This window comes from Ahaetulla prasina, chromosome 2 (assembly GCF_028640845.1).
Source record: "Ahaetulla prasina isolate Xishuangbanna chromosome 2, ASM2864084v1, whole genome shotgun sequence".
In the NCBI taxonomy this organism is placed as follows: Eukaryota; Metazoa; Chordata; class Lepidosauria; order Squamata; family Colubridae; genus Ahaetulla; species Ahaetulla prasina.
This window is the reverse complement of record NC_080540.1, coordinates 62198426-62215967: the sequence shown is the minus strand read 5'-3', so window position 1 is coordinate 62215967 and position 17542 is coordinate 62198426. Positions and strand designations below refer to the sequence as shown.

General features: G+C 41.5%; 1 protein-coding gene across 2 annotated transcripts in view; it reads left to right on the top strand.

Moving 5' to 3' along the window:
- ABHD6 (abhydrolase domain containing 6, acylglycerol lipase) overlaps window positions 1-17542 on the top strand; it is a 56036-nt gene that overhangs the window by 23969 nt on the left and 14525 nt on the right. For both annotated transcript variants that reach the window (XM_058172597.1, XM_058172598.1), the window contains exons 3-4: window positions 3145-3301; window positions 6047-6160. In XM_058172597.1, the coding sequence (XP_058028580.1) occupies window positions 3145-3301; window positions 6047-6160 (271 nt within the window). The remainder of the gene's footprint in view (window positions 1-3144; window positions 3302-6046; window positions 6161-17542) is intronic.

Sequence of the window (17542 nt, the reverse complement as noted above, 5' to 3'; positions counted from 1 at the left end):
TCTACTTCCTGCTCCAGTAGTAGTAGTACTTCCTGCTCCATTTGATGCCAGACCCTGTACTGCTGACACCAAACCTTCTTTGACTTCTTTATTTCCATCTGTTTTTTCATCTCTGACATTTCTTCTGTAATTAATTTAAACTTATCTTCTATCTGAGAAGTTTGCAAATTCATAGCATCATTAAGAGATTCTTTCATAAAATCTTTCAGATTATCCTGAAGTGCTTCCAAATTTAGTGATTTTGTATCTGCTGTATGTGCTGGAGAGACTCTCGGTGTTGATGTTCCTGGGGTTTTTGTAACAGTTGTCTTTAATTGTTTTGCTGCCATCTCTTAAAATTTCTCTTTAACTTAATGTTACGTATAAGTCTTCTAAGTCTTTTTTTAAAAAAACAGTCTCAATATCTCTTCTCCCTTCTCATTACAATGTTTTAAAAAATCTCCAGCTGGTCTTCAGCAATAAACAGCAAACAGTGAGAATTGTAACACTTTTGTTTTCAACTGCGTAGCTCATTAAAGAACAACTGCCATTTTCGCTTTAAAGTCAACTCCAAAACTTAAAAAACAACAACAGGGAATTGATTTAATTATTTGCTTTTATAGTTAGAGCTCTGCTGTTTCTGTTCAGTCCGGTATTTTCTTCTTTAAGTTAAAATTGGTCCCGGCAGTTGGTCGCGGCAATTAGGTCTGCTGAAGCAGGAAAAAAACCTCAGATCTGGAGCGCTTTGAAGTTCTGAGGGGGCTCAACCCTTCGAGCCCCCTGGTGTCTTCCAGGAGTTCTAGGGAAGCTCTACCTCTGCTTCTTTCGCTCACCTCCTCTTCTTCGCCCTAAGAGGGGGAATTTCGAACCGCTGGACAGCTGATTGTCGCTGTCTTAGCGGTCCAACACGATCCAGAGGTTGGTGATCAAACAGATCACCTCCATTGCCAACGGAGCCAACCAGGAACTGGTTGCTAAACCAATTCTTGAATACAGCTCGCCTGTCTGGAACCCATACACATTTCAGACATTAATACAATTGAACGTGTCCAGAAATATTTTACAAGAAGAGTTCTCCACTCCTCTGAATACAACAAAGTATCTTATGCCACCAGACTTGAAATCTTGGGTTTAGAAAACTTAGAACTCCGCCGCCTTCGACAGGACCTGTGTTTAACTCATAGAATCATCTATTGCAATGTCCTTCCTGTTGAAGACTACTTCAGTTTCAATCACAACAATACAAGAGCAAACAATAGATTTAAACTTAGTGTTAACCGCTTCAATCTTGATTGCAGAAAATATGACTTCTGTAACAGAGTTGTTAATACTTGGAACTCACTACCTGACTCTGTGGTCTCTTCTCAAAATCCCCAAAGCTTTAACCAAAATCTACTATTGACCTCACCCCATTCCTAAGAGATCTGTAAGGGGCGTGCATAAGAGCACAAACGTGCCTACCATTCCTGTCTTATTGTTTCCTTTCATTATATCCAATTAATATAGTTATTACATACTTATGCTTATATATATGCTTATATAGTACATAGTTACTTTCATGCTTATGCTTATATATATTGTTGTGACAAAATAAATAAATAAAATAAAAAGAAATCTCTGCTATCCCACCTATTGCCTACCCAGTTCTATTTCTTAAGAAACTGAAAACAATTTCTAAAGTGGCATAGGGGTTTAATGGCAGCAGAACAAAAGAATAGCAAAGGAAAAGAGCTCCATAACAAGAAGGGTATATAACAAAAAAGTACTTTAAAAAACTAGTGATATATCTAGTGATTAATATTTGCTAATACTGCAGTGCAGATAAGAAGCAGCTATTTTAATTCTCTTTTAAAATGTAAATTAAAAGTACTTTAATTTACTTTAAGTCTTTAATTTAATTTACTTTAATTTACTTTAAGTACTTTAATTTACTTTTAAGTACTTTAAGCCTGTCTTGTTCGTATCTGAATGAACATGACCTCAGTGAGTTAGAAAATCTGTTTTATTATGTAGAAATGGTAGCAGAGGATTATTATATAGCCATACAGAGTGGTAGCAGGGGATGGCCACATAGGATGGCTACATAGCCATACAGATCAATTAAACTGTATAGTGTACAATTGAAGAGTATACTGTGTACTGCTGATCGGTTTTAACTGTCACAGGAAACTCTTCTCAGAAAAACAGAATCATAGATTATAACCATAGATGCAAACTAAACACTGCCATCTACTGGCTGAATGATTCTGTACAGGTAGTCCTCGACTTACAACAGTTCGTTTAGTGATCAGCTGTTCCAGTCTGAACCGGGAGCATTTCACCCTGATGTGTATACAATCTTTTTCTAAGTATTTGATTACTTAGCAAAAAGCTTAAAGGAAAGCTATAGAAGGTCATGCCAGCATACTACCATAATAATGAGCCAAAGGCATGACTTAACCCAGGAAATGAACTGTAAGCCAGAATTCAGGGCTGAAGAACAACCAACAGGCAGACAAATCTGGAAAGGAAAGCATCGAAGGTTCCAGATAGAGAAGCATCCAGTGGCCACCCAAGCAGATCATTTTTCCATTAGTTGCACACTCTGTGGCATAGCAACTAAGTCAGCCAATTGGGAGCTGAGACATTGGAGCCAGGGCGTGCCTTAGTCTGCAGCTTCTGAGTCTGTAAATTGAAACTGAAACCAAGCAGTCTCTGCATGCTGTCTGCTCTGCTAAAAATGAAACTAACTGTTCTCTCCTGCTTGTGTTATAACTAGCTACTATGTCGAAGAAGAATCAGCTATTGGTATTGTAAATACTTCATCTGTTATTATGTGTATAAAGAAGTTAATAAATCCTGCAGAATCAGTTTATCTGTGTGTACTTCTGGATTTGATTTTTGCAAGAGACTCTGACATACTGTATATGTTATATATTAATATTCCTACAAAATTCTCAGCATCAAAGGAACCATTTTTGATAAATGTCAATGAACAACTCCTAAATTTCAGGATTATCACCATGCTGCTTGAACAACATATAAGCGTGTCGGGGTGTGTGTGTGTGTGTGTGTGTAATGTTTGATTAATGGAAAGCAGAAAAGAGGAGAAGGAAAACTAAACTTGGACTGAACTCATTGCATTGCAATTTCTCTCCTTTGCCTTCCCCTTCTCCCCGTTACTAGGTATTGGCGTCGAGCCCTGGGCATGCAGGTGAAATACGTACATTGTGGTGATTACCAGTTTTGCTATTCTTACCGGGGAAGATCCAGCCACAGACCATCTGTTCTCATGCTGCATGGGTTCTCGGCTCACAAAGATATGTGGCTTTCTATGGTCAAGGTATGCTTCTGTTTCTTTGATGTTAAAACAATTTCATCTTGGAATTCAAGTGTCACCTGAACAATGGGTCTTCAATCCTTGTCTGTATGTGTGCGTATGTGTGTAGCTGACTTTCATTGTACTGAATGTGGTTCTTATCTTGTAATGGGATGGCTGAAATTAACATGGAATGTTGATATTTCTGATAGAACAGAACAGCTCCAGGCCCAGACAAGATAACTCCTTCTTGCTTAAAAGTCTGTGCTGACCAATTGGCCCCCATCTTCACCCATATTTTCAATAAATCACTAGAGATGTGTTATGTTCCTTCTTGCTTCAAACGCTCTACCATCATCCCAGTGCCGAAGAAGCCCACCATCAAGGAACTGAATGACTACAGACCAGTTGCTTTAACATCTGTAGTCATGAAAACCTTTGAAAGGCTAGTGCTTTCCCACCTGAAAACCATCATGGATCTGCTGTTAGACCCCTTGCAATTTGCATACCGAGCAAATAGATCAACAGATGATGCTGTTAATATGGCTCTGCACTACATCCTACAACATCTTGAGTCTCCAAAGACCTATGCAAGGGTCCTTTTTGTAGACTTTAGTTCAGCATTCAATACCATCATTCCAGACATTCTCCTAACTAAGCTAAACCAGCTACAGGTACCGGAACAGACTTGTAAGTGGATCACAAGCTTCCTAACAAACAGGAAGCAGCAGGTGAAGCTAAGCAAGATCACATCAAATACTTGTACAATTAGCACAGGGGCCCCCCAAGGCTGTGTGCTCTCCCCACTTCTCTTCTCTCTGTATACCAATGACTGCATCTCCAATGATCCATCTGTTAAGCTACTGAAGTTCGCAGATGACACAACAGTGATTGGTCTCATTCGAGACAATGACGAATCCGCATATAGACGAGAGGTCGAACGACTAGCCTTGTGGTGCAACCAAAACAATCTGGAACTGAACACACTCAAAACCGTAGAAATGGTGGGAGACTTTAGGAAAAACCCTTCCATACTTCCACCTCTCACAATACTTGACAACACAGTATCAACAGTAGAAACCTTCAAATTTCTGGGTTCTATCATATCGCAAGATCTCAAATGGACAGCTAACATCAAAACATCATTAAAAAAGGACAACAAAGAATGTTCTTTCTGCGCCAACTCAGTAAGCTCAAACTGCCCAAGGAGCTGCTGATCCAATTCTACAGAGGAATTATTGAGTCTGTCATTTGCACCTCTATAACTGTCTGGTTCGGTTCTGCAACCCAACAAGAAAAACACAGACTTCAGAGGATAATTAGAACTGCAGAAAAAATAATTGCTACCAACTTGCCTTCCATTGAGGACCTGTATACTGCACGAATCAAGAAGAGGGCCGTGAAAATATTTGCAGATCCCTCGCATCCTGGACATAAACTGTTTCAACTCCTACCCTCAAAACGACGCTATAGAGCACTGCACACCAGAACAACTAGACACAAGAACAGTTTTTTCCCAAAGGCCATCACTCTGCTAAACAAATAATTCCCTCAACACTGTCAGACTATTTACTGAATCTGCACTACTATTAATCGTTTCATAGTTCCCATCACCAATCTCTTTCCACTTATGACTGTATGACTATAACTTGTTGCTGGCAATCCTTATGATTTACATTGATATATTGATCATCAATTGTGTTGTAAATGTTGTACCTTGATGAACGTATCTTTTCTTTTATGTACACTGAGAGCATATGCACCAAGACAAATTCCTTGTGTGTCCAATCACACTTGGCCAATAAAAATTCTATTCTATTCTATTCTGTATTTTCAGAAATAGTGTATGAATTAACCCCAGGGTTAAGATAATACACATTTTGTTAGAATGGTTACTACCAAAATATCTTTTCTGTGTTCACCCATGTATTTAGGCAAATGCACATGATTCTACTAGGACTGTGGAAAATATGGTCATTCTTCCACATACCTATCTTTCAGGTACAGGTGACTGGTTTCTGCTAAGTTGGAAATGAATTATGATGTTGAGCCTGGAAAAGGGATGCACTGCCTTAGTTGTTGGACCAAAAAATCTACTTATTTTTTTATTTTTATTTTATTTATTTTGTCATAACAGTATATATAAGCATTAACATGAAATAACTATATAATATATAAGCATATATATGAGTATAAGTATGTAATAACTATATTAATTGGATATAATGAAGAGGAACAATAGGACAGGGAATGATAGGCACATTTGTGCTCTTATGCACGCCCCTTATACTTAATATGTTTTAAAAACTGCCGTATGTTTGGGCACATGGATTCTCATAAAGAACTTGAAGTTGATGAAGAGTTTGTGACTGTGCTTTCTCTTGTAAGAACATTTATGTTTTACAATTTAAAAGGAGAAACTAAAGGACCACATGTGTCCTCAACCCTAGAATGGAACCTCATGATGGGAAAGAGCTGTCATTCATTACAAGAATGCTTTGTGCTGAGCCAATCTGTGGCCAAAACAAGGCTGTTTACTCCATGGGTAGATTCTTGTGTTGTGCTAGGCCAAAATATGGTTTGCTTAATTTTGGCTTAGCTTGTTGTACAAACCCAGCCAATTACAGTTATTTGCAATAAACTATTGTTGAATGAGTGGTGGCTTAATATAATGTATAAACCAGGATTGTATTATAGTAACGGTCATACTGAAATGTTGCTGAAGTTTGCTTTTGATGATAAAATATCTTCTGCTTATGTTTTCCACAGTTTCTTCCAAAAAATCTTCACTTGATTTGTGTTGATATGCCAGGTCATGAGGGTACCACTCGGTCATCTCTCGATGACTATTCCATATATGGACAAGTGAAAAGAATACACCAGGTAAAATCTGCAGAAGTGCTCCATACATTGTTGCAGTCTTTTGGTTTTTTAGTGCTTCCAGTTTTGAAGTAATCAAAAATGAATGGAGGTGGTATGTTTTCCTTTAAATTTGGGGAAAGATAGCTACCACAGATTTCTCTATCAAGTACTTTCTCTATACATTGGACTTTGTTGGGAAATAAGGGAGTTTAACTATATTAAAGTTGAGTTTAGTACAAGTATCGCAGAAGCAGAGCACAGATTCCAGACTCCGGCTTGTCAAGTTTTTCCTCTGAAGAGATTGCGGCTTTATTTTGTGTGTGTCATAAAATAAACAATCTTTGCTGTTTATTACATACTTGAGCAATATTGAAGGTCACTCTTTCCAACACATGTGCCACGTAGGGCATGTCAAGGTTTTCAGCTTTCAATTTTCAAACATTAGGGCTGCTCAAAAGTTGTGACATGCCAGAACTTCCGGTTGATGTAGTGGCGAGAACGGCTAGAAAATAGTGGAGCTCTGCCCAGGCTCTGTGAAATGCAACTGGCAACTGCTTGCTGAGAGACTGAGGTTAAGCAACCCTGGAGAGATGGTGAAGAAAGGAGAGGTGCTTCGCTGATCATGAGGAAACCACAATTTCTTCATTGATCCAAAGAAAGCTCTCCTGAACTGCAGCAAGGATGATGGCCATTTTTGGTCAGTCACAAGTTGGGACATCCGGGGCATTAAGATCTTGCGCTGGAGTAGTGTGTGGACAGAGCAGTGAAACTGGGTGAGAAAATTCCGAACTGTATCTAAGTTAAAAATTCCAAAAAATGATCTCCAAATGTTAAAAGAAACGTGATTGGATTTATGGAGAAAGATTAACGACTAAAAATTAAAGAGGAAGATTAAAGATTTAGAAGTAAAAGGAAAACCTAAAGTATGATTTAAAACATAGAAAGCCTGGAAAAGCCAAACAACATTATGAAAAGTTACTATTGGGAGAAATTGCTCTTTTAAATCCTATCTCTAACTCCTTTGACTAGATGACAATCAGCTGTTTTTGCCTTTTACACTCTGTGGAAGGTTGGAATTAGGAGCAGCAGAGCCGTCTACTGGAGGAAGAAGATTATTGCAATGTGTAAAATTCAAAGGAAAGTGAAGAGAGAAAATAAATAACATCTAGAAAGTTACTTGACCTTGACTTTATCTTAGTAGGCAATTTGGATGCTGGGATATATTTATTGAGCTTTTTGAAGATTCAGAGGACAAATTAAATTAAACACTATAACTTTATTGGAACTGTACACTGAAAAGCAGATTGGAAAGATTTGAAGAAACTTGGTGAGTTAAGTTGGATTTGGGTTATCAACATCACGTGAAAAAAAAAGAAAAAGAAGAAAAGATAAATAAGACTTTAAAATCTGGACAATTGGGAAGGTGTAATTTGGAAATTCTAAAGACTGAAAGCACAAATTTATATCATCTAAGGATTAGAAATTTAGGGGACTTGGAGGAATAACTTGGGGACTGACCAAACCTTATTAACAATTGACTTTTTCTGGACTTTCCAGATATTGGGATACTGGTATATTAGAGGCATATTAATTTGTTACAAAATGACCCAGCAGAAGAGACAATAAAGTTCTGTGAACAAAATGTTAGAAATAGCGACAAAGAATTATAAGAAGTTGATGGGAATATTTATAGATAAAGACGTGAAAGTAGAAGGCTCTCAACAAATGGTGCAGAAAGATGAATATAACACAGAGAAGACAGCTGAGAAATTAGAAGGAGTGGTGGAGATGACAAAGCAAAATAATAATAATAATAAAGATAAAAATAAGTTAAAATAGATAAAATACAGAAAAACAGCAATAATAAATACTAAAATCAAATAGACAATCCCTAAGAGCTTATAATAGAATAGAGAAAAAGGAAGATCTTTCAAAAATAATGAAAGGGATATGGATGGATATTCAAAAGATGCAGCAGTAGATAAAGGGTGAGGCAGAGGAACAATCAGTCTGTGTAAAAATGCTAGAAAGACATATAGGATTCCAAGAGAGAAACATAAAAGAATCACCAAAACCAATTAATGATGAAATTATAAAGACTGAAAGCACAAATTTATATCATCTAAGGATTAGAAATTTAGGGGACTTGGAGGAATAACTTGGGGACTGACCAAACCTTATTAACAATTGACTTTTTCTGGACTTTCCAGATATTGGGATACTGGTATATTAGAGGCATATTAATTTGTTACAAAATGACCCAGCAGAAGAGACAATAAAGTTCTGTGAACAAAATGTTAGAAATAGCGACAAAGAATTATAAGAAGTTGATGGGAATATTTATAGATAAAGACGTGAAAGTAGAAGGCTCTCAACAAATGGTGCAGAAAGATGAATATAACACAGAGAAGACAGCTGAGAAATTAGAAGGAGTGGTGAAGATGACAAAGCAAAATAATAATAATAATAATAACAACAGAGTTGGAAGGGATGTTGGAAGCCTTCTAATCCAACCTAATAGAATAGAGAAAAAGGAAGATCTTTCAAAAATAATGAAAGGGATATGGATGGATATTCAAAAGATGCAGCAGTAGATAAAGGGTGAGGCAGAGGAACAATCAGTCTCTGTAAAAATGCTAGAAAGACATATAGGATTCCAAGAGAAACATAAAAGAATCACCAAAACCAATTAATGATGAAATTCTAAAGACTGAAAGCACAAATTTATATCATCTAAGGATTAGAAATTTAGGGGACTTGGAGGAATAACTTGGGGACTGACCAAACCTTATTAACAATTGACTTTTTCTGGACTTTCCAGATATTGGGATACTGGTATATTAGAGGCATATTAATTTGTTACAAAATGACCCAGCAGAAGAGACAATAAAGTTCTGTGAACAAAATGTTAGAAATAGCGACAAAGAATTATAAGAAGTTGATGGGAATATTTATAGATAAAGACGTGAAAGTAGAAGGCTCTCAACAAATGGTGCAGAAAGATGAATATAACACAGAGAAGACAGCTGAGAAATTAGAAGGAGTGGTGGAGATGACAAAGCAAAATAATAATAATAATAATAATAACAACAGAGTTGGAAGGGACGTTGGAAGCCTTCTAATCCAACCCCCTGCCCAGGCAGGAAACCCTACACCATCTCAGAAAGATGATTATCCAACATTTTCTTAAAAAATAAATTAGAAAAAGATAAAAATAAGTTAAAAATAGATAAAAATACAGAAAAAACAGCAATAATAAATACTAAAAATCACATAGACAATCCCCTAAGAGCTTATAATAGAATAGAGAAAAAAGGAAGATCTTTCAAAAATAATGAAAGGGATATGGATGGATATTCAAAAGATGCAGCAGTAGATAAAGGGTGAGGCAGAGGGAACAATCAGTCTCTGTAAAAATGCTAGAAAGACATATAGGATTCCGAGAGAGAAACATAAAAGAATCACCCAAAACCAATTAATGATGAAACTCTAAAAAGGCTGAGAGATGATGGATAGAGATATAATATTTTGCAATATAGTAACAATATTGAAAACCAATAGAAATAAGTGGAAAGTTAAAATTGGGAAAATAGTAGCACATACATAGATATATAATATAATTTATTATAAACATAAATATATTAAGTGTAGGAGGTGGAAGACTAGGACTAGGTATATCTAAAGGTATTATGATTAACAGGATGTAAAGCATGTATTGGAAAACATAGTTTTCAAGGACTATAAATTCAGGGGACTTGAGATATATGATAATCTTGGGACTGATTAAGTCTTATTGACAACTGGTTATATTGGTGTTTATAGAAAATTGAAATATTGAAAATATGGTGGAACACTGAGCGATATTTATAATATTAAAATATTAGGGGTTAGTAAGTATATTGTATAAAGAAATGTTATTGATGTTTTCATATAATTTTGGAGAAAGAGAGAAAAAAATCAGAGAATTTAAAGACAATGAGCTAAGAAACCCCAAGAAATGGGAAAAATAAAGAAATAAGTATATATTGGGAAAATAGTATAACATAGATTGATACATAGAAGAATATATTATATTTATAATGAGCACATTAAGGTTAGAAGTTGGAAGATAAAAACTCTGTGTATATGTAATTGTATTATTACTGTGAGCACTGTGTGAAAAATATGTTAACCCAGTCATTACACTGTCCACAAAAAATGTTGGTTGTTTTTTTTTCTTTTATTAAAAAAGTTTTACAATAAAATTTTTTTAAGAATGATCTCCCCCTCCCCCCCTCCCCCCCTCCCCCTCCCCTCCGGGACTTCCCAGAGCAAAATACAGGGTATAGCATCTAACAAACTTACGCTAAAATACTACAAAAACCATAACCCATAATCTCATCTCCCCCATTGCTCCCTTAACTCCCCTTTCCCTTTTAAAAAAAATGTTGGTTGTTAAAGAAAAACTGAAAATGAAACATACACACAAAAAAAGTTGTGACATGCCTTGGGGAGTGTAAAGATATTTTGGTTACTTTAATATAATTTAGATGTTCTTGGTAAGTAACTACATAAATATAATAACTCTTTAACATTTTGTTTGTTTCATTTGTGCCAGTGTCTTCTTCCAGTTCTAATTTTCTGTCACCTCTTCTCAGTTCTCCTGTTCATACAGAATCAATAATTAGACTTCTGGGGAGAACTTGTAGCACTTCAGAAATTACTTAAGATGTCACTGTGGAAGTCAGTCAGTGCTTCTTGGAAGACAGATGAATCTGACATTTATTTATTGAGAAAACCTTTATGGCCATCTAGCTCATGCATAATCATCCTTACAGCAATATTCCATGAAAATATAAATAAACCCACAAAATCTCGCAACAGTGCTGCAGCATCCCACCAACTTTTGCTGGGCTCATTTCTATCCTAGCCAAATACCTGGGCAAAGAGACAGGTCTTAACAGCCTTCTGGAAGATTAATAGCAAATGTCAGTGAGGAGGCTGTTCCTAAGGGCTAGGACAGCCATAGACAAGGCATGTTTCCAGGTCAATGCTATACAGCCTGCTCCAACTTCCTTGAGGAGCTGCTGGGCCAGGACACTATGGCAGGAACCAATGAAATTGATGCACCTCTGAGCAACCATTTTAAATTTCCCACAATGGCTGTTGCTGTTTCCAAACACATCTACCACTAAGGGGTGGAACTGTCATTATCAGAAAAAAATGAGTGGAGATACTTATATGCAGTGAGGCAGGAAGCACAGTGGCTCTTGACTTGAGCACCACACCACTTGCCTGTCAGTGGTGAAATAATCAAATAGAAACATTGCATCTCCCCTCCCCGTATACCCCTTCCTTCATTTTTTTAATGAAAGGAAAAATAACGATCACTAGACAGCATAAGAGTTTGAGGGTGTAGGGGTAAAGGGCCCATGTGGTCCACCCCGGGTATTCTCTGTAGAGTGGCCTTTACACACACAGCTCCCTTTAGTTGGAAATCAGCTATAAGTAAGTATAAATTACACTGTTTTGGATGGTTTCATATTTCTTGTTTATCTGTCACGTGGAGTTTCTTAACCAGAGCTGGATGTGTATCTTGGATGATTACAGCAACCATGATAGTTACTGACTTCAGTTTGAGGCTAATTCTAACTGGACATTGTATGATTGATGTTTATGCAGTGGACAGAAAGAAGCATCTATTTTGAACAGTGGACTAGAAAGGACAGCAACTTGGATTAATTAATCCCCAGCTGTCTCCTAGAGACTCCTTCTCAAAACACCCACAGTTTATTATTTAAAGTCTGCAAAAGTCTCTGGAATGGTTAGCTGACTTTTAAATGCCTACACCAACTTCTCTTGAGTAGATGGCTGGTTTCTGACTTGAGAGTGAGGTGCAGTGGCACGGGGTAAATGGGAGGGCCACAGGGTGGGAAAGAACTGTGCTGGGAATGGTGAGTCTTGCTCCTGGCTTATCAGTCTGCCTTCTTCTGGACTCAAGCATCAGGTCTTCTTTATGCAACATACTGAACCCTACAGATGGCACTGTGGGCCGGATGCGTCACGCACAGGCCACGCCCACCCCAGCTCCATGAATGGAAAAAACTTTGTGAAATGTCACGTGACAGCAACGTGACGCAGCGAGTTTGACACCCGTGCCATAGAGGATGGGGTAAGGAAGAGAATCTCCTTAGTCTTAACAAAGAATGAGAATCCTAATATCTTTACGGTATTTTTAAAAGTCTCTCTCACTAAATAGCCTCCTTGAAATCACATATGACAGTGTTTGTAATGTATCTTTAAAAGTTTTGGAGGGAAAACTGAGCGGGAAAAAGCACGTTGCTGATTGGTTGAAGCCACCGGCTAAACTGTATATAAAGAGAGGGTTTTCCCAGCCCGGGTTGCTGGGTTCACCATATAGTAAAGAGCTGTTGTCACTATCCTGGTCTCCTGCCTCGTTATTGCCCAAATCTAACACTGGCGACGAAGGTGGGATTTCGAGGCTAAGAGCGCCAGGAAAAAAGCTGAAGTCACCAGGAAGACGCAAACCCAGCAAACAAGGGGCGGAAAGCAGCGATGTCCAGCTACACACCGCCAGCGCCATTCGACCCAGCTAAGGAAAAATGGGGTCATACATGGCTCGTTTGAGTGTTTCCTCGAAAACAAGCGAACTCAAGGAGTCTCAGACAACAGGAAGCGGCGTATTTCCTGAGCCACTGCGGTCCAGAGGTTTTCGACACCGCAGAATCGTTGGCGAGCCAACGCCGTACAGTCGATGCCGTGGCAGACTCTACAGACCCTATTGAAAGCCCATTATGCACCAACGCCGTCCAAGTATGTGCAACGGTACGAATTCAGGGAGCGTAGGCAGCAAGAGGGCGAGTCCATCAGCGTATACATGGCAGCCCTGAGGAAAGCCTCAAAACCATTGCGAGTTCCGAGACCTGGAAGAGGCATTGCTGGACCAACTCATTCGTGGGGTCAGGGACATCCGTTTGCGACGGCGGCTACTGTCCAAAAGCAACTTAACGCTGGCAAACACTTTGGATGAAGCCAGGGCTCATGAGATGTCTACCCAAGCGGCGGAAACCCTACAAAAGCAGGTCGCACCAACGGCTGGTGCGAAATCAACCCCGGTCCACAATGAAGAGGTCCAGGCCGAGTCGGACGGTGAGGAGGAGGAAGGAGTCTTCCACACCGGAGGCGGAGAAAGAAGACCGGGGTGACTGCGCGAGTTGTGGAGGGCAACACCAACGACAACAATGCAAATTTAAGGATGCGACTTGTCGGCGGTGCGAAAGGAAGGGCACCTAGCACAGGTCTGTCGAGCACCCCAACCTTCCGCCAAAATTCAAACTGACCAACCAGAGCGGGGAGCGGCGAAGCGGCCCGTGATTGGTCAATTCAAAAAGGCGAAGTTGAATCAGACTGTCGTGAGAGTGGGTCACGCATCAACACGCCTAGAAAAAAATCTTTACAAAGCAAAGATTGAGGGGTGCCGTGCCGATTGGAGGTGGACACGGCTCAGCGATCACGATCATGTCCTGGGACACTCTCGTGAAAGCCTTACCCGCCATCGCAAAGCGCAAGCTGAAACCACAGAAATTAAAGGTACAAGACTACCAAGGGAATCGCATCCCTGTTCGAGGGTAACGTCCGTCCACGTCGAGTATGGACAATACAAGAAAACTCTGCCCATCACCATAGTCGATGGGACCCTGCCAAGCTTGTTGGGACTGGACTGGTTCGAGCATTGGGCATGGGAGTGACTGGAATCTTCAGAAACGAAGTCAACCTCAAAGACGCACTCATGAAGGAATTTGGCGACGTTTTCAGAGACTGCCTGGGCAAGTACACGGGGACCCCTATTTCGTTTAACTTAGACCCACAAGTTGCCCCTATCCGTCTAAAGGCTAGGAGGGTCCCGTTCGCCCTAAAGCCCAGGATTGACCGGGAACTGGACAAGCTAGTAAACCAGGAATTCTAGTGCCAGTTGACCATGCTAAGTGGGAGACCCCTATAGTCACCCCAGTCAAACCGGACGGGTCGGTCCGGTTGCGCTGACTATAAGGCAACGCTTAACAAAGCGTTGCAAAGAGTGCTTACCCGTCCGGTGGTACAGCACTTACTGCACTCAATGGGGCAAGGGCAGGTTTTGCCAAGCTAGACTTGGCCCAAGCCTATCAACAGCTGCCTGTAGATAGCAGCACAGCGAGCGCAGACAATTGTGACTCACAGAGGGCTTTTAAGTGTACCCGGTTACAGTTTGGGGTTAGTGTGGCTCCAGGGTTATTTCAGAACCTAATGGAGCGGCTATTGCAGGGACTACCAGGGTGGTACCATACTTTGACGATGTACTGGTATCCGCTGAGAATCTAGAGGAATTAGGGGTAAGGCTGCGAAAAGTTTTGGGCATTTTCCGGTCTGCGGTCTCAAAGTTAAACTGAACAAATGCCAGATCGGGGTTGAATCTGTGGAATTCCTGGGCTACGGATAGACAGGAAGGATTCACCCCACTGAAAGCAAGGTACGGGCCATCAGGAAGGCCCCGGTTCCAAAGAACAAAACGGAGTTACAGGCATTCTTAGGTCTGGTCAACTTCTACGCGGTATTTTTGAAAAATAAGGCAACAGTAGCCGAGCCGCTGCATAAATTACTAGCAAAGACGGCTGCATGGTCTTGGGGAAAGGCAGAAGCTAGGGCATTCGAAGGGTAAAGAATCTCCTATCGGTGATAGCCTCCTTATCCAATACAATGGCACGCTGCCATTAGTGTTAAGCTGCGATGCATCTCCCTATGGGGTGGGGGCTGTGCTCAGCCACAGGTTGCCAAATGGCACAGAAGCCCCTATTGCATATTACTCCCGAACCATGTCATCAACTGAAAGGAATTATAGCCAGCTTGATAAGGAAGCCTTGGCTATAGTCTCCGGAGTAAAGAAATTCCATGAATATGTATTTGGTCGTGATTTCGAAATCATCACGGACCATAGACCTTTGCTAGGCCTGTTGGCAGGCGACCGCCCAACGCCCGTGGCACTTTCGCCCAGACTGACCCGATGGACTATCTTCCTGGCAGCGTATTCTTACAAACTACTACACCGGCCAGGGAAGGAATTAGGGCATGCAGACGCCCTGAGCAGATGCCCGTTACCAGAGACTATCGAAGACCCCACTCCGGGGACACCAGTTCTGCTAATTGACTCTTTGGACTCTGGCCCAGTCACATCCAAAGAGGTGGCTCGGGCTTCGTACAAGGACATTACAATAAGGACTGTAATTGGTTGGGTACAAGAGGTTGGCCCGCTGCGCGGGCGGCGTTTTAAAGAGTTTGTAAAAACGTGGGAACTCTCAGCTCAAGGGGTGCCTGCTATGGGGGATCGGTGGTGATCCCGGAGAAATTGAGGAAAAGGTATTGGATCTCCTTCACGAAGGCCACCCAGGGATCGTGAGAATGAAGGGTCTAGCGAGAAGCTATGTGTGGTGGCCCTTAATGGACACGGAAATTGCTGAAAGGGTAGGAAATGCCAGGCCTGCCAGGAGTCCAGACCGCTACCCCAACGGCCCCGATTCGGGAATGGGAGAGACCCCAGGGCCCTGGTCTAGGATCCATATCGATTTTGCCGGCCCCTTCCACGGCCAAACCTTTCTGGTAGTAGTCGATGCCTACTCCAAATGGCTGGAAATCATTCTCATGAGATCCATGACAGCCGAGGCCGTGATTTCAGTCCTACGGCACCTATTTGTAACCCACGGGTTGCCCGACACTTTAGTCTCCGATAACGGCCCGCAATTCACGGCAACCCAGTTTGAGGGGTACTTGGCAGAGGAGGGCATCCGGCATGTCCTCTCGGCGCCTTTCCACCCTGCGACGAACGGCCTTGCAGAACGTTTTGCTCGAGCGCAAAGGAAGCATTGTCCAGAATCAGGCCAGGCGATTGGCAAACAAAAATCGATACATTCCTAGCAGTCCAACACAGAACCCCCTGTGTAACAACTGGCCGCAGCCCGGCAGAGCTATTAATGGGTCGGAAGCTTAGGTGCCCACTAGACCGTTTAAACCCAAACTACACACCAGACGGTTGCAAAAGGGCACACGGTAAAACAAGAGGGATGGCAGTAGGCGACCTAGTGTGGGCACACAACTACAGCGAGGCCCGACCTGGTTAGCAGGAAAAATCCTAGAATAACAGGACCAAAATCATATCTAGTAGAGATAGAGGATGGCCGGGTATGGAAGCGCCACATAGACCAAATAAGGAAAGCATAACCGTAAATCAGAATCAGGCGAAACAGGCCCTGACTATCAATGTTTGAATCCACAGCTGACTCAAACCCGGGGTTAACGCGGGACTTATCTGAGTTCCAGGAGGTCCAGCGACGCCAACCGGTTCCTCCTGAAAACAGCAGGGACGACTCTGCAAATAATCCAGGGCCGGATGGCCTAGAGGAGGAGCTGAGAGGAACAAAGAGTCCCTCCGGTCAGCTCGACTCACTCCCAGAGAATGAATTGCGCAGGTCCGAAAGAGTCAGGAGACGCCCAGTCTACTTGCGTGATTACGTTGAAAAATAAGATGTTAATTTTATGTAAATATTGGTAAAGTGTTTTCTGGGAGGGAAGGAGTGTAATGTATCTTTAAAAGTTTTGGAGGGAAAACTGAGCGGGAAAAAGCACGTTGCTGATTGGTTGAAGCCACCGGCTAAACTGTATATAAAGAGAGGGTTTTCCCAGCCCGGGTTGCTGGGTTCACCATATAGTAAAGAGCTGTTGTCACTATCCTGGTCTCCTGCCTCGTTATTGCCCGAATCTAACAGTGTTGGTGAACCTTTTCGGCACCGAGTGCCGGAAGTGGCATGCAGAGCCATATCTCCGGGCACATGAGCCGTCACCCATTGCTCTTCCGGATTCCAGCATGCCGCCCAGGTGGTCTTCATGTGTGCGGGAGCGCCAGAAATCACCGGGAAGATGATGATTGCTGGGAAGAAGATGTGCATGCACTCCGGCCATCTGGTCTTTGTGCATGCATGCATGCATGCCAGAAACTGGAAGACCAGGTGGCTGGTGTGCATGCACATGCCAAAAACTGGAAGAGCAACCTCCCAGCTTGTGCATGTGCATCGGGCAGCTGCTCTTCTGGTCTCCGATGCTCCCGCGCATGTGAAGACCAGCTGGCCAATGCGCCAGAACCTGGAAGAGCAATGGGCGACGGCTTGCGTGCCTGGAGAGATGGCTCTGCGTACTGTAGGTTCACCATCACAGACATATGACTTCTGGTGACTCTAGGAACACGTTCTTGTACTTTTCTTGGCAACAGTACAGAAATGACTTGCACGTGCTCTCTTCCAGGATGTTTTTCTTTACTTCTCAGTTTAGTCCACTGTTCTTGGGGTTCCCTGAAGGTCTCCCATCCAAGTACAGACTAGG